The sequence below is a fragment of the Nilaparvata lugens genome, chromosome 9 (assembly GCF_014356525.2).
Source record: "Nilaparvata lugens isolate BPH chromosome 9, ASM1435652v1, whole genome shotgun sequence".
In the NCBI taxonomy this organism is placed as follows: Eukaryota; Metazoa; Arthropoda; class Insecta; order Hemiptera; family Delphacidae; genus Nilaparvata; species Nilaparvata lugens.
The window spans coordinates 23,738,728-23,765,072 of record NC_052512.1 but is presented as its reverse complement, the minus strand read 5'-3'; the positions used below and the strand labels follow the sequence as shown (position 1 = coordinate 23,765,072).

The window sequence follows — 26,345 nt, the reverse complement described above, 5'->3', positions numbered from 1 at the left end:
CCTGTTGTTCCTTTCTCAATCATTCAGAGTTGAGAATGATATTGTATCTATAGATTTTTGAATAATTAAATAAAATACATCCATGTATTGAGTTCATTCTTGAGTTGATGATCATAATCTTTTCTGAATCTCAACTTTTTGACTATATCCATGACCATAATATAGAATTTAGTGACTTCCAGGGGCTCTTGGTACCCATATTTAATCTGAATATTGTTCTTGTTGGCTGAGAATGTGAAATAGAGTCAGCCTATCATTATGAATCTGCCTATGTGGGATATAATCATTAACCTTCTGGTGGGCGCGTAGCAGCACTCCATGCTGCCAAGTTACAAATCTTGTAATAAGTAGGATGGCATTCATTTTACAAAGTTGGGACATTCAGTACCTACAGTTGGCAACACTTGTAATACAATCCATATGCTAGATGTTGTTTACATTGATTGTTTCAGTCAAGAGTTGAAGACAAACACATAGACACATCCTATAGGCAGCACTCTCTGTTCCTAATTTTCAAATATTCATATATGTTATCTTCTAAGGGACTATCCCATTTCTTTCAACTTTCATTATCAATTATTATATGTGCCTTGTATGATGTTTTTTTGTTATTTTGACAATAGCTGAAATAAAATTATTCTTTTGATGTGATCAGTATTTGAATTCAATTCAGTGAGTAACAATTTCCTGTATATAATTATTGAAAAATAGTATAGCATGTTCAAGATATGACTACAATTATCCAAATTGATTATAAAATTACTTTTTATGATTTAAACATCCTTTCTTTTCTAGCCTGAGCTGTATGAGGCTTAAAAACTAGGATATTCCAGAGACAGCACTCAGTGCTGCTACATGCCCACTCTTGTAAGTTTCAAGGACGCACCCACTGGGAGGTTAAATTATGTGGTTTTTGTTCAAAATTGAAATCAACTGCAATGATTTGGATATTGACTATACTGGATCGATTTTGTCGATTCTGGTGCAATGTCAAAGGTCAAAGTAAAAAACTCTTGACCTTTGACCTTGTGCCAGAACCGACAAATTCTATCTACTAGCAATGTTTGAATTAGGTCCAGGACAAACTGATAAGTTTGGTTATTTTATAATTGAGGAGTAACTCGGAATAGTAGTTTTCTTGAAACAAATTTCAAGATGAGAACCTCGAGTATCCACCTTCATTTATTCTTGATTTCCAATCTTCCACCAAGTTTGGTGGGTTAGAATAGTTTCTACTTGTATCTTGCAGCACTATTGAGATTGACATAGAGCAGTTGACTTTTGGAGTAGCAAAATCAGTTGAAATGAAATTCAGAGTATTTCTGTAACAAGATTACAATGACAAATTTACAAAAAACTTCACTTGGAGCATGAGTGTGGATAACTCTCTAAGAGCTTGCTTTTAAATGTGGTTTGTAGATGTTGAACTCCAACTCAAGGTTTTTACACACTAATGGGAATGATAGTGGACCAATACCTATTTTTTATAACCATCTTTAAAATCAACCTGCTCTCATCTGCCAAACTCTCTCTACATTGGTGTGAGCAAAGCTCAACTCACTCATGAAGGAAGAGTGCAGAAAATGAGGATGGATAAAATAATGACTGTTAACATAATTCAGACCTTGCTCCTTCCAGCATAATCATGAAAACAATATTGTAGTGCACATATTTTATATTCTCTTCATCTTATTATTTTTCTTATTCCTTCCTATTCCACAGGCTAGGCATTGCTGCCTCTTCTGAACCTCTGTGTATTCAGAATCAATATTAAAAAAATGTACATAATATAAATTATAGACAATATACAGTAATCCACCAATGGCATCCTAACCTAGATGAGTACCTCGACCTGTTCTGCAGTTTGTGTCGACTAAGAGGGGGCCGACACTCAGCTGGATTGCTGGGGGAGAAGGGGCTCAGGCACCAGGTGAGGTGTGCGGCTGCTGATTGGTGGTAGGACGGGACTGGTTGGCCAATGGTAGGCTGTGGCAGGAGGCACACTGCGCGAATGGGAGAGTACAGCTGGGGAAGGCACCAGGCAAGGGGCAGGGCTTAGCTGTGATGCTGCTGCACTGTTGCTAAGTTGTGCAGAATTGCCAAGTTGAGCTGCAGATGCACTGTTGCTATGTTGTGAGGTCCCACCATGGGCACCAAATTGTGTAGTATTGTGTGCAGCACTGTTGCCAAATTGGGCAGCATTTCCAAGCTGTGCTGCTGATTCTGGGTGGAGGAAGTTGCGTCGCTCATTGGCACGGTCCAGAGCTGATGTTGGTGTTAGGGATAGGGTGTTGTTGGTGTTGATGGAGTTGTTACCCTGTTCAAGGCAGCGTGATAGGAGGTCGGAGAGCATTTCAACCTGTGTGAAATTGTTCAGATTTGAGTTTCTATTTGGATGTAATCATTCTTCTTGCAATAAAATACTAAAACGAACAATTCAAGTCATTTTCTGTGTAGTTGAGAAGTTGATAATTATTCATATGCAACTGCTTAATATATTACAGTTTATCAGATATTGACAATGGTGTGACAACCAAAACTTGTCTTCCTACTTTTGATTGGATCTTTGGTTTCGATAATTCCTCACTCATTCAATCAAAGTCATAATTTAAAAGCAAAGTGAACGAAAACAGTTACTTCAGCTGCAAACCACACACTCAAGTGGTCACCTGCTATGTGCATTTAGGCCTACTGCAAAGTGTGGGTACAATTTACTATTCAATGGTACTTTCAAGTTGTGAAATAGATACAAGAGCAAACATCCATACATTCATACTTCATTCGTATTAGTTCTATATGTTTTTTTTTTCAAAATAAATTTATCTTCGACAAGCAGGAGTAACCAGCACTACAATCTGTGAGGAACACAAAATGACAGATGGAAATTACTAAGATATTCCAATTAGGATACTCTAATATATAAATTAAAAAAATTTGGATCTTTGTTCAATAATAATAATGACAAAATAAAATTTTTATAGTTCCTTGCTGAAATTTAAAAGTATTATGTTATCAAATTCACAATGGGAAAGTAAATCAAAAAGATATTCGAAAATGGAATGATTACTACTTTGTCAAAATAACATGAATAATGTTCATCCAAGTTGGAAACTTCTAACAAAAAATATGGAATTTGAACTGCTTTGAACCGGGTATCTCCACATACAATCGCTGAGCAAGCTATCATCTGGGAGATGTCTCCACTTGATTTAGTTACCATTTGCTAGCGCTTCTATCATAGTACGTACGTATTAACTTTGAATCACAAATTGAATAGATTTGTTTTATATTGAATAGAAATCAATTGATTAATGAAAGTAAAAAAAGCCAATAATCATCCTCAGTGAATTCTGAATCTTTATGTAAAATTATTTCGAGTTAATCAGTTAAGTAGTTCAGAAATGATAATCATCAAACATATATCCTTTCCTGTACATGTTGATTTGAATTGTTAAACTTATTGAAAATAAATTAAAAAGCAAGAACATTGGGCTCACCTGTTCATGTATATTGGAAAGTTTATCCTCCAGACCAAGTAGTCGCTCCTCTATTGTGTCATAACGTTGACTCATATCGGAGACTATTTCATAAACACTTGACTGTGTCTGGAAAATAGAAAAATGCATAATAAATCATATCATCATAATTTTGCAAAAACATTCAGAAAAGCTCATCAACAGATTGGTTAGAAACTGATAATTCTTGAATAGAAAATTTTGTTCATGTATTGGCCATAAATATTTAAATGAGGATTTCTACTTTCCTTGCTCTATTAACATAGGTAAGGAAAGTATTGCTTTCCGAAAAAAATTAAGGTACCCCAATTTTCAAATTTCTATACGTTTCAAGGTCCCCTGAGTCCAAAAAAGTGGTTTCTGGGTATTGGGCTGTATGTGTATGTGTGTGTGTGTGTGTGTGTTTGTGTGAGTGTATGTGCGTCTGTATACACGATATCTCATCTCCCAATAAACGGAATGACTTGAAATTTGGAACTTAAGGTCCTTACAATATAAGGATCCGGCACGAACAATTTCGATCTGATGCAACTCAAGATGGCGGATAAAATGGTGAAAATGTTGTCAAAAACAGGGGTTTTCGCGATTTTCTCGAAAACGGCTCCAACGATTTCAATCAAATTTATACCTGAAATAGTCATTGATAAGCTCTATCAACTGCCACAAGTCTCATATCTGTAAAAATTTCAGGAGCTCCGCCCAATCTATACAAAGTTTGATTTTAGATTCCCAATTATCAGGCTTTATATACAATTTAAACAAAAAATTCCAAGTGGAAAAGATTGAGCATGAAAATCTCTTCAATTAATGGCCAGTAACATTTTCACTTGAAATTGAAAATAAGCTCGAAATTCGAGAATATGTTATTATTCCAATTACAAACTGTTGGCAACTGTTGATTCTATTAAATCATTCACTATGAAGAGATAGCAAACTCCGTGTGACTCCAGCCTTATTGTCCTGTCACCAGCTGGATCCAAGCCAGTAAACTTGAATAATTATAGTAAACTTGAGATGTGCGGGAACTCTAGCGTCAGGTGATAAATTTTCATAACGGCAAGGAACGTTGTGTGAGTGCGCCACACCAGATTTCTCATCATGTAGATCATAATAATATTATAATATGCTGGATTTTCCGTCAGTGGAATAAAAATCTTCAACAAGTTGACACATTCCAGAAACGGAAGAAATTGGAGGAGTAGGATTTGCAGGAGGAGGAGGAGAAAGAGAAGGAGGATGATTAGAATAGAATAGAGGAAGATAGGAGGATGATTATATATGATTTTACATTGATTTATATCGCCATAAATCTCTGGTGGCTTGGATTCAGATTCATGTCACTAGTCAACAATAAAACAAAGTCTTAAGAAGGAGTTGTTCTTAAGACATGAAAGATGAACAACTAGAGATCAATGAACGATATGAAGATGAAATGAAGTTTGAATTATGATAAAGAAATTTCGATATAACGGTGTATCTACGTATCACATTGATATGTTTTGTTTAAATCTCGTATCGTAACAAGTAGTGAGTTGACAAGCTACAGAAATGGAAGAATGTGAAGAAGTGGGTGGTGAAGTGGGTGGAGGAGTAGGAATAGAAGGAGGAGTGGGAGAAGGAAGATTAGACTTTATTTTACATTATTGTAGCTTGCAATATAGGCCACTAGTGGCTATTTCGTCTCCAATTTATACTTATACTTCCTATGTTAGTTATACTGGCTGTCCCAGGAAGAGGTTTACATGTTTAATTTTATATTACGTGCCCAATCATGCACTGAACTTTGTCAAATTTTACACAGTTTTCTAAGTAGGTTCTGAAGATCTTCTGGGGAAATTTCAACTCCCTAACCTTTGTAGAAACAAAATGGCGGCATATTGAAAAACAATACTTTGAAATAATTAAAAAGGTGCTTTTGGTTTTATAAAATATTTTTATTGTTGCACTTCACAGCAATAAAACTTTTGAATAAAACAACTAGAACAAAGCCTAATAAAAAACCTCAAGAATCCAAAATTATTGAAATTGAAACCCATCCACAGATAACAGCGCTGATACACTGATAAGAGCGCTTAAGAAATGATTTGTAAGCTCTTACAAAGAAACTCCGCGGTATCCGGAGAAGTTCCTCTTAAATTGATCGTTTCAGTTCCACATCATTATTGAATTTATCGGTATAAACTTTCTTCTTCAAGTAACCCCATAAAAAGAAGTCACAAACAGTTAAACCTGGTGAGCGGGGTGGGCAATCTAAAAAATCACTTCCATGACCAATCCGACGGCCATGAAGTTTGTCATTTAGTAATTGCTTTACATGATTTGCGAAATGAGATTCAGCACCATCTTGATGGAAGATTGCTTGATCCATTCCTGGTACCATCAAATGAGGCAATACTACTGCAACGTAGTGAACAAATAAGATAACTCATGAAAGTAGTAAGCGGATTGGTAAAATTTGTAATATGCTGCCATTTTGTTGCTACGAAGGTTAGGAAGCTGAAATTTTCCCAGAATATTTTCAAAACCTACTTTGTAAACTGTGTAAAATAAAAAAAAAAATCGGTACAAGAATGGGCACGTGATATAAAATTAAACGTGTAAACCTCTTCGTGGGACTTCCGGTACATGTTGATATTATGCATATTTAAATTTTATACAGAGTGAATATGTATGGGAACCCTTCAATAAGTTGGAGATTGTTGTAGATATAATAATGTAACTTTGACGATAAGTTATTGGTCGAATACTCTACCATTTGACGTACAACTGAGTTCCAACCACTCACAAGGGGGTGACTCGAATATTTTAAATGTAAACACCCATTGTGTGGTACATCATTTCAAAGTTATTTTTAAAACATAAAAGATGGCATTGATAGAAATGTTCTATGATACTTTTATTCAAAATGTCGACTGATTGAAGTTTCAGCTTTTGAAATTCAGTTGTAAGTCAAAAATATCTGGATAACTCATTCTGGAAGTGACAGATTTATATCTACAACAGTCTCCAACTTATTGCTGGGTTCCCAAACAGCATACATAATTATGACTCACTCTGTAGGTATCTCTTGCATAATTCCATTTCTACCAATTCCATTTGGTATTATTCACACATCAGTGCTTTCGTATTTACTAACTGATATAGATGATCTCAAAATTATTGATCTGATTTGAAATGGATTATTTCTCAGTATTTATATTCAGAAATAATTAATACATTTTCAATTGTTTCCTTACCTTAGCCATATCAGTAATAGTATTAGCATTATCCATTAATTTACATTGATCCATCTTAACTTTTCGTAAGCTGTAACAAAAAATAGAATGTTATATTCAGGGTTATCTGAGGAGTTTACAGCAATTGAACAATAAAAATAATAAACATAACACTCCCAAATTAACAAATTTTCATGTTTTGATCGATTTATGGTGGTTGTGGTTGGAAATTCAGTGGAGGATGTAGGAGGCTTGATAAGTTCATCAACCTCACAATCAACCTTTGTTTGTTTGTTTGTTTGTTTTTAAAGCTTCCCAGAGACTCTAATCAGAGTATAGGAATTGTCAAAAATTTATAATACATACAGTATTACATAAAAAAGAAGAAAAAAATCACACAAAGGAACCCTCTCTACACACAAACTCTTCTGTGGTATAGAATACTCCAAGCATCAAAAAACTTTTTAAATCCTTCTCAAAAACATTGACATCTTCACAATTTTTCAAGTGAGTAGGAAGCTTTCTAATAAATTTAAGGCCCATATATGTAGGTTTCTTCTCAAAAAGAGCTGTTCTGTGATACAGTGAAGCATAGTCTCCTCTATTTCTAGTATTGTATCCATGCGAATCAGCATTTCTAGTCATTGTCTGTCTTCTAACATGCATAATCACCTCATAGATATAAATAGAGGGAACGGTTAGTATGCCTAATTCTTTAAAGTGGTTCCTACAGGACTCTAAAGGCATAATACCTTTGATCGCTCTAACAGCTTTTTTTTGGAGCTTGAACACCCTCTCCAAATTCTGGCACGACCCACCCCACACAATAATGGCATAGCGGATGTGTGACATTATGAGTGAGTGGTAGACTGCCATTGTGAGTTTGGTATCATTCAATCTTCTTATTTGTCGGAGTGCAAAGACTCCAGATGCAATCCTCCCACAGAGCTGATCAGTATAGAAATCCCAAGAGAGATGCTGATCCAGAGCAACCCCTAGGAATTTCACGAAATGAGGCTGGTTAACATTTTTTTCATTTATCTGTACATTAATAAGTTGATCTGGCCTGGAATTATTTCTATGTTTAAATAGTAAAAAATGGGATTTTGATTCATTAATTCCTAATTTGAGTTGAGAGAGGTACTGGGCTATGGCATTAATGTTCAAGAAAGATTCTATTTCTAACACACTTGCATCCTGAGAGCTGCAAATGTATGATGTGTCATCGGCATACATTAAAACTCTACCCTGGGATATAACTTTTGGCACATCATTTACATATAGCAAAAACAACAAAGGACCAAGTATAGAGCCCTGTGGTACACCAGCCTTCACTGATACTCTATCCGATAAGTAATGAATTATCTTCCCTTTCACTTCCCTTGTTATTTCCACACACTGAGACCTATCCAGGAGATAGGACCTGAACCATTCCAGTTCAACATCTCTCACACCCACCAACTCCAGCTTCCTTAACAAAATTGAATGATCAACGCAATCGAAAGCTTTGCTTAGATCCAGAAAAATTCCAACAGCTTTCTCACCCTTATCCATCATATCAATTATATCCTCAAAAATGGATACAATTGCCGTCTTTGTGGATCTTTCTTTCTGAAACCCATGCTGCTCCTTGGCCAGAATTTGATTTTCAGCAAGATGTTCAACAAAGCGAAACATCATACACTTCTCAAAAACCTTACCAATAGAATTCCCAAGAGTAATAGGTCTGAAATTATTTGCAACGTTTCCCTCACCGCCTTTGTGAATGGGTACTAATTTTGACTCTTTTAATTTATCAGGGAATACACCGTACTTCAAAGATTCATTTACCAAATGGGTGAGTGGATCTAATAAATATTCTTTACAAGACTTCAACACCATAGTGGATATCCCATCCAGACCAGTTGACTTTTTACCTTTTAGACTATTTAATATCTTATCCATCTCCTCTCTTGTAAAAGGAGCAGCTATGAATTTATTCACAATAATTGTTCTGTCATCATAGGAGTCAGAGAAAATGTTGTCATTTAATTGTACAGAGACATTATTCTTTATGCCAGCCTCCTGAAAAAATGTATTAAAATAGTTGGAAACCTCAAAGCCTCCTCTCAAAACCGTTCCCTCCTCTGTTACAACTTCGTCTATATAACAGTTCTCATTCCTCCGTTTCAACACACCCCTCTCTTCATTTATCACCCTCCAGACAGAAAGATTCAAATTGTTGGACTTCCGTAAAGAATCTGCTGTAAATTTACGCTTAGCCTTTCCAATTTCATTTGCATAAAACTTCTTCAATCTAATATACTCTTGTTGGTGTGCACGGTCTCTACTTTGTGTGAAGCGTCTAGAGGCAGCTCGTACATTATCTCGCAACTGCAAGAGCTCATCATTAATCCATTTATTCTTGATATTTCCTCCACTTATTATAACTTTTTTAATTGGACAACAGACATTATAAAGGTAATTTAGAGTTTCTACAAAATTTGAATACTTTTTGTTGAGATCATTTCCATTATAAACTTCCTGCCACTTTTGTTTTGATAAATGCATATTTAGACAAACCAAGTTACAATCACTTACATCTCTCGAATTTTTTGAGATAACTCTCTTATCCGGAGATACAAAATGAACGCCCCGCATTTTAATAGATTGAAAAGTGTGGTCAGATAATTCAGAATTTTTTACTGCAACAAAACCATCCTCTATATTTGTAATAATATTATCTATTATAGTCTGAGAGTCTCTTGTGATTCTGGTAAATTCACTAACTTTTATTATCAGGTCGTTTTCAGCAAAAAGGTCTCTGAAAGCATCACTTAAAGGGTTTTTCACATGGAGATCAACATTAAAATCACCTGCAATTACTATCCTATTAAACTTTGGTGTTAGGATTTGCAAAATTGTGTCCATTTTGTCATGGAAATCATTCCAATCTCCACTGGGCGATCTATATACTCCAGCAACAGCAATTTTCCCTTTTCCTTTTCCTATTTCTACAGCAGTGATTTCTAAATTCATTTCAGTGGAGAATTGATTCAAGAATGAGAGTTTCTGAACTTTAATGTGTTTCTTTACCAAGATACAAACGCCGCCACTCCTGTGTAAAGATCTACAATAACTTGCACTTATGCTATAGCCTTCAAAGCTTAATTGCGTTATTTCAGATTCTTTGAGACCATGTTCAGTAAAAACTACTACATCTGGCTTTTCAGCTCTTAGAAATACATTTATTCTGTCCACTTTATTACTCATATATTGAATGTTCTGATGTATGATAGTGCATACTCCTGTAATATTTGATTCAGTTAAAGGTCCAGAGTATCTAAAAAATAATTTCCAGAAATATCATTTAAAATTGGAATACTGGAACAGCTCTTTGTTGAAAATTCGGATTCCTTTACTATAAAAGTCTCAGTGCTTTTCTGGTTGCCTATTAAATATTTTTTTATGAGTTGAATGAGTTTGGGTTTGCCCTTGTGCTTGTTGAAATGCAAGCCATGGCGAGTGTAATCTGTGATGTCTAGCTCATTCAGATCAATCATGCCAATTTTATTATCACTCTTCCTTTCCTCCCTCATTTGCCTTTTCAACTCATCCATCAACGATTTATAGTGTTCAATCTCGCTCTCTTTATCCATTTCACAAGCTTTCAATCTCGAATCGAGATCCCTTGCATGCTCAATTACATCGACAGACTGTTCATGTCTCATCTCCCTTAGGGATGAAACCGCTTCCGATGTATGTGCAGGTGATTCAGTTTCTAAATCAATCAATTTTTGTTCCAAGACAACTGCTCTATCTGTTAGTGCATTTTTCATGAACTCCTTTCATCAACCTTTGGGCCCATATAGCCTTTATTTTGACTGGGAATGATGAGGAGCCGCTGTAAGTTAAAGCTTACAGACAAGGCTCACCATAGCTATTTATGTATTAAGAGCGTAATGCGCGACTTTATCGCTCGCGCAAAACAGTTATCACGCGACGCGAAGCGGAGCGTGATAATTTTGCAAGAGCGATAAAGAAGCATCACGCGTGAATTACATACTAAATTTTCTCTACAACTGCCCAAACCTGTTAAATTACTTATATCGGCAGAGTTACAATTACCAACTTTTTAGGTTAAGATCTGACTTTTTGGCGAGCTGCTTACCATCTGCTGATTTGCAAGCGTAAAGAAACTCTTCTGCGCATGCGCGAATGATCAGCGAGCATAAAGAAAATCTACTGCGCATGCGCGGGTGGTTAGCGAGCGAAAAAGTAGATTTTCCTCAGAAATAAGCTGTTTTACGAGGAGAATTGAGTATGTAAATTCTTTCTTCACGCGCAGTTGTAGAAAAAGTGTTTTTTAGGCATTTCCACATTCAGGACAGGAAGTACTCTGATTGGCTGATTGGGATAATGTTCGAGAATCAGCTGATCATCAGCCAATCAGAGAGCTTCCTGCTGTGCCAACTTGTAAAAAACGCCTGAAGAAACGCTTTGGCCCATGTTGAGAAATAAGATCTTCCACATTCGATACTAAAGCTGGAATAACAATAAAAGGAAAACATGGAATGGTGAACTCTTTAACGGTATGGTTTGCACTTGCTCCTTCCTTTTCTGGACGGTTATAGGGCCTAAAAGGGCAACCAACTGCAAGACTTTCTAGAAAATCTACACTTTCAAGAGCGAATATCTTGGAAAAAATACCGATAAGATAAATGGAATCTTTGAATGTGACAGAAATATAACTTGTAGGGAATTTTGTAAGTTTAAGGGTCGTATGCAAATGCTTCAAACTGCTCTATTGCTCTAAATGTATTAAACTGCTCTAGCCCATCAGAGGTTCAAACTCAGGTTGAAACCCAGTAAGTCATTAAACGCCGTTTGAACTGGCTCAAAAGTAAACGCAAGAAAAAGAAGAAGAAGAAGAAGAAGAGATATCATATTTTTCCTGTGCTACCATATTTTTCACCCGTTTGGGAAACAAGGGTGATCCAAAAAGTTTCAGGTACTCACGCATAGATGGCTAGCAGGAATTTGCGCTGATGCGTGCGCACACGGCCGGCGTTGACACGCTTCACGAGTCGCGTGTGCTTGTAGATCAGCCACGTTTCACGCAGCACGTTCGCTGCTGCATTTTTTAGCTGTCAAAAATACAAATACATCATTTTTCTGCTTTTTAGCGAAACAGGTAGGTGTTACAACAAGTGGATTGATATACTTCAATTCACAATGGAGAAAAGCAAATACTGCAGCTTCTATCAGCTGCAGAACACAGAAGAAAGCATATTTTGATAATATAGCTGCGTAGAGACTTGAGCGCCACAATCACTTCTTATCGCTGAGTATATCTGTATTTGTGCAGAAACAGTAAGGTACTGATATATAATACTATATATCGGGGCACCGAGCTTCGCTCGTTATTTATTTATTGACTTTTGATAAACCGAACACAATTCTTTAAAATGATTGGGGAAGTACTAACAGGCACAGCCCAAAACTGTTTCTACACTATAAATACTCCAGAAAGTAGGTTATGTCCCATACTCTCTCTCCCACACAAGCACACACATCTTCTGTTATTGAGAGATGACAAAATTATCATCTGTTTTCCAAGGATGAATTATCCTTTTAATGTCGTTCAGCGAGTTTTCCAAAGAATGAGACCTAGTGCAATCGAATCTCTATATCATAAACCTACTATGTTCCAAATTTCGTGAAAATCGTTAGAGCCGTTTTTGAAATCCATAAAACATGAATAACCAGATATAAAAATAGCCAGATATAAAAATAACCAGATATTATATAAATACAGAAATTGCTCGCTTAATATAATAGGATATTGCTTTTTCATTATTAATTTTCTTTGTGTAACCGTGATAATTCTTTTTCCTGCCCAAACAGGTTTTTGTAACCTTTGGGATTATTTTCCTCAATAATGATTCTCTGTAATGTTCGTTAGGGAATGATTGTGATTTTGAGTTATCTTGTAATTATTTCCGTGAATGGTAATTTCATGATCCTTCTCCTTCTCCTTCTCAATGCAAATTATACATTGTGTTATTTATTATTTCATTCTATCTTCTTAGATTTTGAATAAATGAATTGATTTATTTATCCATTAATACGCATAAAATCAGCTTATGGAAAGTGAAATGTGCGTGTTCGTGATACTCAAGTCTGTACCCACCCTCGGATGGCTTTTTAATTGAACAAAACACAATAAAATATAATCCAATTGGGCCAGCGTTCACAGCAAAAGACAGTCGTATGCATGTCGAAAGATGTTTTGGTTAGCGCATATAGCTGCAGATGTCGGCAGTCAAAATTAATGTTGAGGAAAATAAAATCAAATTTGGAGAGATTATTGTAATTAGATTAGATTAAAATTGAACTATAATTGAACTTGGAGAGATTTTCCCTGCGTTTGTCTGCATACGCTCGTCTGTTGTTGTGTGCACTATTCACATTTCTCCACTCATATTATAACAACCAGCTTATTCATCTCTTTTCTGTATAGGGCTACTTGTAATATAAATAGAAATAAAAATAAAAATATCAGTACCCTTTTTGAATAATTCAATCACAACATGTCAAGTCTTGAAAATGGTATCAATGTTGAAACATGTTGTGATTTGAACTCTTTCCCACTGTCGGTCTTTGTTTAGAGTGGGTTTCGAACTCCCTCACTCTATACGGTATTTTGCCCGGCGCCAATCAATTACTATGAATTGATAAAATAATTACTTTACTATAATTTCACTCACTGTGTGGATACTTATATTTCACTCACTGAACTAATAATAGTATAGAAGAAAAAGATAAAGAGAGATAGATCAGGGTCGTGTGTAAGGGAATGTACGAAGTGAAAGGCAAAACAAAGGTTAATTATGAATTTATTAATAAACTTTAAATTTGAGAGAATTTATAAAATTGATTTAAGTATAGTAATGATTCAAAATATACAAGATTATTGAGTTTTTAAAATTACTTCAGTTCAAGTTTAATTTTATACAGTACAATTTAACAAATAATTCCTATTTCATTAGGTTACTCGAAGAGTAAGATATAACATCAAATATTGAACCTCTGGTTAAAAATAAGATTACATTCAAAAATAAAATAATTGATCAATTTTAAAGAATAAATATGATTAGGGGAGCCTTGCTTTAAAAAACTATTATTTGTGCTTAGAAGAGAATTTCAACTGTAAGCTTCAAGAAATTAATTAAGATTGTGTCTTTAGATATGAATTTAAAAAGAAGTAATAATTAAGTTTGCTCTTTACTATAATGCTATAAAATTTGATATATTTATTTGGGCTTTTTAGGGTGGGGTGGTGTGGATTTGAAATGAGGAAAATTGAAAATTCTAAATACAATCTTTACCTGGCTCAGTCAATTCCCTATAGGATAATTGAAGTCTGAAACCAAAAACTCACTCCTACACTGAACACTGTCCAAAATCCAAGAGACCAAGAGTTAAGCCGCGTGAGAGACTCACAGCAACTCACAGCAACTCACTCTGCAAGACATGGCTGCCTGCATATATACTAGCACCACGATTTTCCACCCCTCATCACCCTTCGCCCTCTAGCTCCGCCTACACTCAAACTCTTCAGCCTAATATTCTGCTTACAAATTGAATTCAAATATCAATTTAAATTTACTATAATGTTTATTATGTTATATCATTTTAAATTATGGCTCCCCTTCATTATTAAAACAAATGATATCAAACATTTAACAATATTTAAACTCTAAAGTTTCGATACTGACATTTTGAATACATACTCCTTGAATTTGATTAATACAGTGATCAATCTTATAAATCTAATATGGAAAATACTTCAATAATATACACATTAAATGAAGAAGAAAACACAATGTCATACAGTACATAATTACAATTGAGTTGAATGAATCAAATTAAAAAGATACCAATTGCTTACTACTTAATTAATTAAGCAGGTTTCTTATACTCATTGTCAACATGTTTCAATCAAATATACCTAATTTATTCTATTTACAAATTTGTCCTTAGCCTATGAATTCGGATTCAACTAACTTAATTAGCTTATAATAATTATTAAATTATGATTCATTGTACAACATTATATTTGTTGAATACTTTATACATACAGCCTAATCTACTTTACGCCCTAGTTTTTATAAACATGTACTCGTTTCATATTTATGGTTTTATGTGATCACCATTCAAATAATTGCTTCAATAATACTGTATTCATATGCTGACCACGTGGTAAAATTGTAGCATATGCTAACCACGTGGTAACGTTGTAAACTACATATATATATTTACTTCTCTCCTAACTATATATGTATATTGCTATTCACAATCTTCATTTACCTGCCATCAACTTATGCTATAGATATATACAAGGGTTAACACAAAACACAGTGGGCCATGTGCGTATTGTAAACGTGTCTGTGACTGACGTTAGGAATACTGTTATAGAGCAAGTTTCTATGAAAGAATGATTTTGTTTCAAACAATATTCAAAAAGAGTAATGACCCCTGCGTCTGTCTAGGTAGGCTATTCAAATGCATTCTCAATAGTTTCGAGCAACGGTTCTTTTTATTATTCTAGCTCTTTGAGCGTTCATATTCTTACAATACAATATGTTCAGAGCACGTGTTACAACAAATAACAGAAATCTACAATTTTTAAATTTTAGGAGAGCACGTGGTCGCCATTTGTGGCTCAGATTGAATAATTCAAAAAGGATACTGAGATTTTCGTTTTTATTTCTATTTATATAACAACCAGCTATACAACAAGGGCCTTCTCTAGAGGTCGTGGTATATCCTATTATATTGAGCGAGCAATTTCTGTATTTATATATCTGGTTATTTTTTATAACTGGTTAATTATGTTTAGTGTATCTCGAAAACGGCTCTAACAATTTTCACGAAATTTGGAACATAGTAGGTTTATGATATCGATTGCACTAGATCTCATCCTTGGGACGTTAAAAGGATAATTCATCCTTGGCTGAAACAGCTGTGGATAGTAAAAAAGTGAGTGAGCGAGTGAGTATGTGAAAAATCAAAATATCGCATACCCGAAATTCATAAGATGACATATAGCCAGCTGTGAAATATGAACACGATCATTTCAGAGAATTGTGTTCTGTTTATCAATAAATAAAAATAACGAGCGAAGCTCAGTGCCCCGATATTACAAATTATACACAAGACAACTCAGTTCGATTAATTTTTAGTTTAATTTGTTTATAATCTCATTTCGATTAATATTGGATTTGTCGAAGTACTGACAAAAAAAATTAGTAGAACTCTCAAGAAAAAAATAAATTGTTCCCTTCAGTAAGCTGGCACGGGTTCGAATCCCGCCGGTAGGCATGACAGATAAAACATACGATAACTTCTTCACATACAGGGTGGGTGAAAAGTCCGAGAACGGCTTAATATCTCATACAAAAGGTAAGTTGACGGTGGGGATCCTACTCAAAATAGGAAAAACTACTTTACTTGACTTAAAAAATCTGGTCCGTCATCTTGGATCCGCCATTTTGAATGCAACTTCATTTTTTTTAATAGGGAGGTGGTCATATGATACATGAATTCAATATGGAATTTCAAGAAAAAATGTATGGCGTAAACCGCACATCAAGAGTAAAGTTGCATTCAATATGGCGGGCCAGATTTTTAAAGTTATAGCAAAGTTCTATACTACTAAGGTGCAGAGTCCTGGACTCTGAATGAGGCCATTAGTAAAAGACTTGTTTCATTCGAGATGTGGGCATACAGAAGGATTCTGAGGATACCATGGACTGATCGCGTAACAAACATTGAGGTTCTAAGGATAATGGGGAAAGACATTGAGGTAATCACCACCATCAAATGCAAAAAGATTCAGTATCTGGGACAGACGTAAGATACTCTCTATTACAGGGGTGATTCTCCAAGGAAAGATTTTTGGAAAGAGGGGCCCAGGTAGAATAAGAATTTCTTGGCTAAACAGCATCCGATCCTGGTGTGGAAAAAGCTCCATAGAAATATTTCGTATTGCCGTGGATAAAGTGGAAATCGCCATGTTGATCGCCCACGTTCGTAGCGGACAGGCACAATAAGAAGAAGAAGAAGTATTTCTAGTTTGAGTAGGATACCCAATCACACCCACCGTCAAATTACCTTTGTGTGAGAGCTATTAAGCCGTTCTCGGACTTTTCACCCAACCTGTATATATAACCTCTTCTATAATGATTATCATTGACCATTATATAGCATTATGATCGATCTCATCATCACTTCCTATTTCCATTGATTGCTTTTTGTAAACTTTTTGTAGCAAATGGATTTCTTGATTCTTGATTCTACCCACGCACAAGAAAAAACTCACGTGGGCATCGTCTGCAATAAATGAACCAATACAAACAGTAGGCCTACCTAACTTATTTGATGACATTTCTCCTTCGAATGAATAATTTGAAAAAGTGAAGAGTTTGAGAATAACTTTTGAATATCTTTGAATTACAGAATGATTTTTCAAATCAACTCATCCACAACAGACAAAATTACAATGAGAAAAAACAATATAGGCTACAATGAGACAATTACAATTCCTCCTTCTATAGTTTGAAAATAACTATTGAGAAGCTTTCAAGAACAATGAATAACTGATGAATAACTATTACTCACGCGCTTAGTGAGTTGAGTGTCCATCATGAAATTATGGACATGTTTTTCGGCTCGCGTTAGTTCCATTTTTCGTGAGACTACAGCAACGAGCAAAGCAGTGCAGCCAGCACCCTGAAAAAGTTACAAAAGTTATCTTAGTCACCTTAGTTACTTGGTTGAATATTCACATGGATTCTTAAAATGTATGTAATCAGGGCTACTTATTTCTGTTTATAAAATAACATCATAGTACCTTTTTCTTGAAGAAAAGTTTTTAATGGAAAATAACATAAATTAAAAACACTAATTAAATCAACTAGTTTACATCGAAATATTGGTGTTTTAAATATACCGGTGGTAAACAAGTTTAAAGCCTGAAGATGATGTGATACATCGAAACTAGTTGTTTTAATCTGTTATTTTTATTAAAAACTTTTCAAAAAAAGTGTGGGCCTACTAGGATGTTATTTCATAATATCACATGGATATTTAGTTGATAATCATTTAGCTGACTTATAATTCAAGCAAGTCTAGTCGATGTTAGTCTTGCGCATCAACACTCTGATGAAGGCGAGGAACTTGACAATAATTAACTTGGTTACCTCGATCAATTCGTTGCTTAGTTAACGAGTTATTCAGACACTTATTCACTCAGCTGCTTAATTATCTGGTTATCAGTTATTTGATTGCTCTGTTACTCACTATCGTTAGGCCCCTTCAGTTCCAGTTAATAATAAAGTTGCATAGTGAATTATTGGAGAATATTATCTCTCATCTCTTTATATAAATAACTTTCCCAATCCTGAATGTATTGTGTAGAATATTGTACAAACAAATATGAATGCATGAATACTATTCATGGATGCAAATCTATTGCCTACAACTCTGATTGAGATGAGTTGAGACACTCACGCATCTCCTGAACAAATATTGAGGTTGTTAGATTGTGTGAAATGGACACTTATTTTCTTACAAGAATACAATTCAATGCCACAACAGGACATTCATTGACCTATTTCACATTTAGAAGCCTATACATGAGAGTCTAATGAACATGCTTGAGGAAGTCTCCATTCATCAATATGATCGTCCACGAGGTGCACGTTATAATGACAATATTTGATTTACATTGCTGTTCTTATCCTTGACTATCATTCGTCAAAGCTGAGAGCGCTATCCTTTTCTAGCTCAACAACGTTTTTTTTCAACGTTGCCAGATCGTTCTTCAACAATGTAGAAATATTTTTTTTCAATTAACAAAATATTCAATCTCAATTGATTAATCAATTATTACATTAATGAATTCACTAAAAGACAATTTATCATTAAATCATTGAAAAATATATACGAATAAACTCGATAATTTCAAACAAGAATGTACTGTTAATATTACATCTGATAAACCGGTATCAGCTATCCTCTTTATAAGGGAGTGACAAGGCAGAGAATTGGTCTCGCTGTTCTTTCTATCTTCCTGTCATTATCACGTAGGCCTCACTACGTAAGTGTGAGTGATGTAGTCACATGAGTTCATCAAATAGTTCACATAATTTGGAAAGGACAATATCAGGTCATCAGAATGTAACAAGAAAATGTATTCTAGGTACATTTGGTCATTCACTTTTTATATTTGATTCAATTCAACAAGGTTCTCTCAAGGAAGAAATGGAACTCTCAAGAAATAGAAATAAAGAAGGAAATTGATGGACACAAACCTTCCCTTCAGTGCGATCAGCATAGACATATATATATATATATATCCTATGTTTTAAGAAACACTTGCAAAAGTTGACAATAAAATATATTGGTTCTAGGAAATTCTCCTTATTATACTCTGAATAAAACAAGTACAGACTTGACAGATTGTGCGGAATTATGAACTAGTTATACAATCTCATACGCGGTTGAATGGATTCAATTTTACAACACAGTTATGCATGAATGATATTGATATCAACGAAGTTTTCATTCTATAGTAGAACATAACTGAGTATACAGAATGCTTTAGCGTAGGCATTTCTATGATAATATTCCATATGAAATTCTCTGAGCAACTGAGCATATACATCGAATAAGATAGGTAAGTTTGAAGATCCACTGAATGATAAAATTCTGTAGACATTCATTCGATTACCATCAATATAAATGATATTGAATGAGAATATAGGATAATATGATTCAAAGAATCAATGTCGAATTAACTAGAGAAACAGCATGTAACCATTCAACTTCAACTCTATTTGAAATATTGTCCAATATAATAATATCGTGTGACTAGGCTGGCTCAGGTCTGCTGTGTCAGACTTTTCAGGTCGTAAATGAACAATTTCAGGGCCTCTGGCATAACTTAATGACTGCTTTTCAGGCAGCCGGGACCGATGATTAACGTGTCCATTCAAAACTTGGCAGTGACAATACATAAATATTTTATGAAGATACTTTGCCTGAAGATATTTTGCCTGGGCCGGAATGTGAAACCGGGCCTCTGAATTATAGAGCCAGCATCTAATCCACTTGATTGCAATTGTACAATGGTTATAATATAAATATGTATATATAGTGAATACAGAGTGGCCCATAAGTCAGTTGACGCTGGCAATTTTGAAGGTCAGCTGTTGTTACAAACCAAACCACTCAGTTTACAGCAATTATAAATATCTTGATGATTTAAAACTAAGAATATTCTTTCCATATTGAGTTAAACTACCTTAAATACATCATTTCAACTACAATTACTAATATACGTGTATTCCATTTTGTTGTGTATCATTTCATTACATGCACATTTATTTCTCAACTGACTTATGGGCCAGGTACAATCGAAAATGAAACAGAATAAATACAATACCAGTTTTCTTAAAATGTATGTATGTATGCAGGACTACTTATTATAATTCATAATATGGAATTATAGTACCCTTTTTTGATGTTGATGAATAGATTTAAAATTGAAAGGTGGTGTAGAACACTAAAACTAGTTGTTATAATTTGTATTTTTCATCTATTATTTTATTATTTTCAAAAAAGGTTGATATAATTTAATTTCATAAAAAATACCAGTTATATTCTAATGAGTGGTTATAATTACAGCAATGATTCCTTACCATAATGCCAGTGCTGACGGCAATACCTCTTCCGCAATAAGTATTAGGCACTATGTCTCCAAAGCCGACGCTCAGGAAGGTGATAGCAATTAACCACATGGCGTTCAAAAGATTCGCATGGTCCTCATCGTGAAACCTTCGCAAAAAGTTTGCAAGTTCAGCAAAAAATGTTGCACCTTTCTACTCTGTCGACGGCTCCGATTTCACTTGAATGTTTCAGGGTAGGGTTAACGTGATAGTTCAGGTTGATCTTTAGACTCACTTTTGAGCTTTTCCATGGGATCTTACATTGGGGTTCACTCTGGAGTGTGGGTTTGAACTGTGATTGATAGTTGGGGTTAATCTTTGACTTTTTTTTGGGTTTACTCATGTGATCTTAAAATGGGGTTAACTCTCGAGTGTGAGTTTGAATAGTGGTTGATAGTTTGAGTTAATCTTTGATTTACTTTTGGGTTTACTCATTGGGTCTTAAATTAAGGTTAATTCTCGAGTGTAGTTTTAAACCGTGGTTGATAGTTGGGGTTAATATTTGACTTTTTTTGGGTTTACTCATGTGATCTTAAAATGGGGTTAACTCTCGAGTGTGGGTTTGAATAGTGGTTGATAGTTTGAGTTAATCTTTGATTTACTTTTGGGTTTACTCATTGGGTCTTAAATTGGGGTTAATTCTCGAGTGTAGTTTTAAACCGTGGTTGATAGTTGGGGTTAATCTTTGATTTACTTTTGGGTTTACTCATAGTGTCTTTAATTGGGGTTAACTGTCGAGTGTAGGTTTGAATCTTGAATACAACTACTATGTGTTTCTACTATCATAAATTATACATTGAAAACTTTTTTTATAGTTATTCTCTTAAGTTACACTTAAGGTTCAGGCTGCAATAATACTGAATAAAGCAGACATCCCTTGTAGAATAATATTAAATTAACACATTAGATGTTGAGTATCACTCTAAAAAATATTCCTATATCGAACTAGAGAAAACTTGTATATAAACTCAATTTTTTGATTATTTTATTTAGCGTATGACATTTTTGTCCGATTTCGAAAATTTCACTGTGTTGATTTTTTTAAAAATAATTGATGAGTTAATATTAACGTGTTAGTCTTAGGCCTACTATTCAGCATCTCTTCAACGTTTTTTCCACTTTCTAGTGGTTCCATTTCACTGTTGGTGCTTACTGTTGAGTTCTCTCTCTCGAGGTTTCCTCTCTTGATTAACACAACATCGGAGTTACTCCCAAGTCCACTTTTTAGAGTACACTTCTGAATGTTACAATGTTCTTCTTCTTCTTCTTCTTCTTCTTCTTCTTCTTTTTCTTCTTCTTCTTTTTCTTCTTCTTCTTGTCCTCCTCCTCCTCCTCCAGCTCTTTCTCCTCATCCACCTCCTTCTCACCCTCCTTCTCATCCATCCCCCCTCTCTCCTCCTGCTTCCCATCCTCATCCTTCTCCTCCATATCCTCCTCCTCCTCCTCCTCATCCTCATCTCCATCCTAATCTCCACCTTCACCTATTTATCCTATTTTTCACATTTTCCTTCAACTAACCTTTAATTCACCATCACCTGCTACACTCATTTTCCCTCTTTATTTCGCTTCATTTTCGTCCCTCTGCTCATTCTTCTCCTTTGATTTGATACAAACAAGATGCTGTATTTTAATTCATAAAATTGCATGATCATTGATTATAATCAATTTGGAAAAAGTATTGCAATCAATAAAATGGATACAATAAACTGATTCCCAATCTTAATATCGTTGCTAATGACTTGATAGCAAAGTGCAACTTAGAACTCATCCAAGTCCAACTTGGAACTTAGCTAAGCTCTCCAATAAATTAATCCTCGCTAATTTCAACTGAGTTATGATTGATGAGATTCGAGACTCGGCTGCAGGCCAGATTGATCGATGATCGTGTTGTCGATGTTGTTTTTCTTCGATAATCGACTCTCGATTAGCAGATGTATCGAATGGAAACGGGTCATCGCCAACAATGGGCTCTTTGTTTGAGAGGGTGGTGCGAGATTCACTGAAATCTGTCAGCATTGTTAGAATGCGTAGTTCTCATCTATGAAGAAACCATGAAGTGAATATAATGTGGGAAGCTGAGGCTATTGTTCAAATCGCTCCAATAAAAAAGGATAACGGTTTTCAAGGGCTTTTGACTACAGTGAGGTCGACGTCATAATGGCAGTGGAGAGAGATAGGAGATAGGAGAACAACGTTGCCGATCCTCTGTCTTGTAAATGCCTTCTATTGAGGGTAACTGATACCGGTTTATTGATGTAATGTTAACTGTTTATTCTCGTTTAAAATTACCAATTATATTTTATCAAGCAAGAAAATATATATTTTTCAATGATTCCATAATGAATTGTCATAATCAAGATTCAAGTATTTTGTTAATTAATTATATTTCTACATTGTTGAAAATCGATCTGGCAATAGAGCAAAGCGAGAAAGATATAGCGCTATTCGCTTTGTTGAATGATAGACAAGGATAGCAATACGTGATATTGATAAGGTGAACGTAATATTTTCGAGCTCAAAATTTGAGTGGTTTTATTCTTTATTTTGTAAATTTAAAGTTTGTTTCATGTTTTTATAAACGCTTCTTATCAATCTATCCAGTTTTTAAATTGTTTGTCTTATTCTAATTTATATTTTCAGATTGTGATTTGGTATAGAAATTGGAATGGACATAACCTGTGTAAAATATTTTGGACAATTTGAAATAAAATTAGAAAATTGAAGAAGTTTTGGGCAATAGCCTGTTTTTTCTTTTCCGATCCTTGTATTGGTTTTGCTAACCTAATAAATAAATAAATACTGTAATCAAACACTGCCATTATAACGTGGACTCACTATAGAGTGGGATCCACTTTAAAATGTCAGCTTACCCTATTAAACAACATCGTCATTATTTTCACGTTGGTCCAATGCTGACAGAACAATGTGAATCTCACTATAGAACTTTGTGTAGGAGTAACTTGTTCTCAACCAAAAATAACTATTTTCCCAAGTGATCAATTTTTTAGTGATTGATAATAATTATTACGAATAGTGAATTTGAATTTGGATTTCAATAGTCTTCACCTTCAGGTACTGTCTCCATTAAGGAGGTTGTCTTGGCTACAATCATGGCAATTCTAACTGCTGCTCGGAAGAGCAGTTGAAAGCTTCCCTCAGGTTTCTCAACCAACACATTCTTCTACGTTCCACTGAACGCTTACCAACCAGTTTACCCTGCATTCTGAGGTGCAAAATCACGTACTCAGGTCCTTTCAAAATGGGCCCAAAGTTATTTTAATAGTGGTACCATCCCAATTCCACTTTGAAAATATTATTCAAAATAGTTATAATTGAATTTTATAATTAAATTATAAAAATGGATTTCAATTCTAAATGAACACGAGGTTGATGCTCATAATCACTATTATTCTATGTTCTTCATTTTGGTCTATTATAATGATGAAATAATATTATAATATGAATACTCTCAAGCCCCGCGCACACACATTTGATTATACTTTAAAGTCCCAGTATGGAACTATGAAACTATATATAATTCAATTGTGTTTTTTTTCACAGACCCTTCCGGAATGCAGGATACACCTCATCATTGTGTAAATATATGAATTAATATGACATCTCAATAATTCGAGTTCTATCATTACTTTTACTGAAATCTCCAAACTCTATAGGATGGTGTTGATCAGATCTTTAATGTACGGTAGTGTAGATGGTATATTGTCAAGAACTGCTCAATCAATTAACTTGGATGTGAGCTATTAAAGATCGGAATAGATAGTTTTTATAGAATTATTTTGCCAATTTGAAGTTTGTTTAATGTTTTTACAAAAGTTTCATTATCAATCTATCTAAATTTGAATTCTTTTTATTCTGATTTATAGTGTCAGATTGATGATTTGGTGAAGGAATTGAAATGTATATAGCTTACATAATATTTGGACTATTTGAGACAAAATTAGAAAAAGTTTTGGGCAATAGCCTGTTTTTTCTTTTCCGACAATTGTATTGTTTGCTGTATCCAATAAATGAATAAATTAATATAATTTTTTTTTCTGTGATGATCAGGGTGTCAGAGAATGTTCATAAACTGTCGTTTGTTAAACTCAGAACTATTCCGGAAATTCGGTGACTTAACTTAAATTTTGTCAAATTACGCAAAAATGTTCCAATTAATGGTGATTTGAGTGTGATTTTTTTTGTTTTTATTCTGTTTTTAACCGTCAAAATTCTTAGTTTTCGTTGTTTTTTAGTGAAAATGGACTACATTTTTGGAAAGTGGAACCATAACCCTATTTGGGACATTTAAAATGTTATCTAAATTTAGGAGAGAAATAGTACATGGAGTATCCTTAGTTTTTCTCTCCCAATCAGTGCTATTTTGTAAAAATTATAAATAAATAAATAAAATAAAATAAAAAGAGTTAAATAAGGTGACAACCTTTGAGAGGGCACTGGACTCGGCTTAGGTGAAGATGGAACCACTCAGCCCTTATACATGGGGATTTCTAGAAAAATGTTTTCATCTGCTTAATGAAGGCTTGTATAAAAAATGGTAACAGCTATAAAGAATGAACGTATAAAACATAAATGTATATTAGACATTCGAATCTTTCAACCAATGGTTTACTCCTAGATTTATGAAATGAAATTTCAGTTTCTCATAAGATTTAGAGTCAAATTGACTCATTTTATTCCATGAACTGTGAGTTGCTGGGTCATACGATCTCTCTCAATCAAAAAAAGAAATCAGAGATAAATTCTTTGACAGTAGAAAATGTGACAAAAAGAATTGATATCTAATTTAGAAATACCAGTCGAATGAACTGTTTAAACTATCAACAAATTACAATGTACTTATTTTCCTTAGTTCTTTGCTAGAAGTTTACCATTTGTGCGAGAGATCGCCCTAGTGAAGGATAGTCCGATACAGGTATATTGATTGCACTCCATAAATATATAGCTTAACCATCACTTGGATAGCGAGATGCCAGAGATAAAGACAGCAAAAGAAAATAGATTCTTCTACTATTAGTAGCATTCCTCCACGAAAAAAGGACAGTCAAGAGTTTTGGTTTGTCAATATTCCCCAGAGAGGTGCCGATAATTCTACAAAATTATTCTTCATATATTTTTCTATGAGAGTGCGTTATCACTTGAAGTTATTTATATTTGACTCTCAAATATTGTGTATGTAGCTCTTATGAAGTGAGAGGATCGCCTAACATGGGGGAACCCAGAAAGATCCTACTGTTCCCAAAAAGAAAAATCACTAGTAGGTACCTTTCTACTTTCTTTGATTCTACCACCGCTTTTGGCTAATCATCCCATTATAAATTGTCGATTGGCCTCTTTGTGATAACTGGGGTGGTGAGGATTGTTGTTTGACATGTCAATAATTATAAACTTACCGTTGAGAATAGAGAAGGGGCGACAAGAATCGATCGATCATCAACTTACCATTCTTCCGAAAATCAACAAGGAGGATTGAAGAGGAGTGTTAAGAATATTGTTCGACTGGTCCAACTCACCATTATTCCGCAGGTTAGGGTGATGCCTCTGCCGCAGTAAGTGTTGGGGACGATGTCACCGTATCCCACACTCAGCAGGGTGATTGCTATGAGCCACATCGAGTTCAGATAGTTGGCGTGGTCTTCATCATGAAACCTGACACATCCAATCACAGCTCAGCAAAAAAGGCGGGGACAACACTTAGCAACCAATCACAATTCACGAAAATTGGCTTGGATCATAAATTCCATACAAAATTTTCGATCAAAAATTGCCTACTTCCTAATAAATTTCAGCTTTGCTCAGTGGCGGCTCGTGTTAAGGTTGCA

The 26,345-nt window shown here is 34.6% G+C and overlaps 1 protein-coding gene across 2 annotated transcripts in view; it reads right to left on the bottom strand.

Moving 5' to 3' along the window:
- Positions 1 to 380: 380 nt before the first annotated feature.
- The window catches only part of LOC111057732 (small conductance calcium-activated potassium channel protein), a 357,428-nt gene continuing 331,463 nt past the window's right edge, over positions 381 to 26,345 (bottom strand). For both annotated transcript variants that reach the window (XM_039435643.1, XM_039435644.1), the window contains 6 exons: positions 20,479 to 20,614; positions 17,396 to 17,506; positions 11,729 to 11,856; positions 6,752 to 6,821; positions 3,498 to 3,605; positions 381 to 2,359 (listed from right to left, as the gene is read on the bottom strand). In XM_039435643.1, coding sequence (XP_039291577.1) covers positions 1,892 to 2,359; positions 3,498 to 3,605; positions 6,752 to 6,821; positions 11,729 to 11,856; positions 17,396 to 17,506; positions 20,479 to 20,614 — 1,021 coding nt within the window. In that variant the 3' untranslated portion in view covers positions 381 to 1,891. The remainder of the gene's footprint in view (positions 2,360 to 3,497; positions 3,606 to 6,751; positions 6,822 to 11,728; positions 11,857 to 17,395; positions 17,507 to 20,478; positions 20,615 to 26,345) is intronic.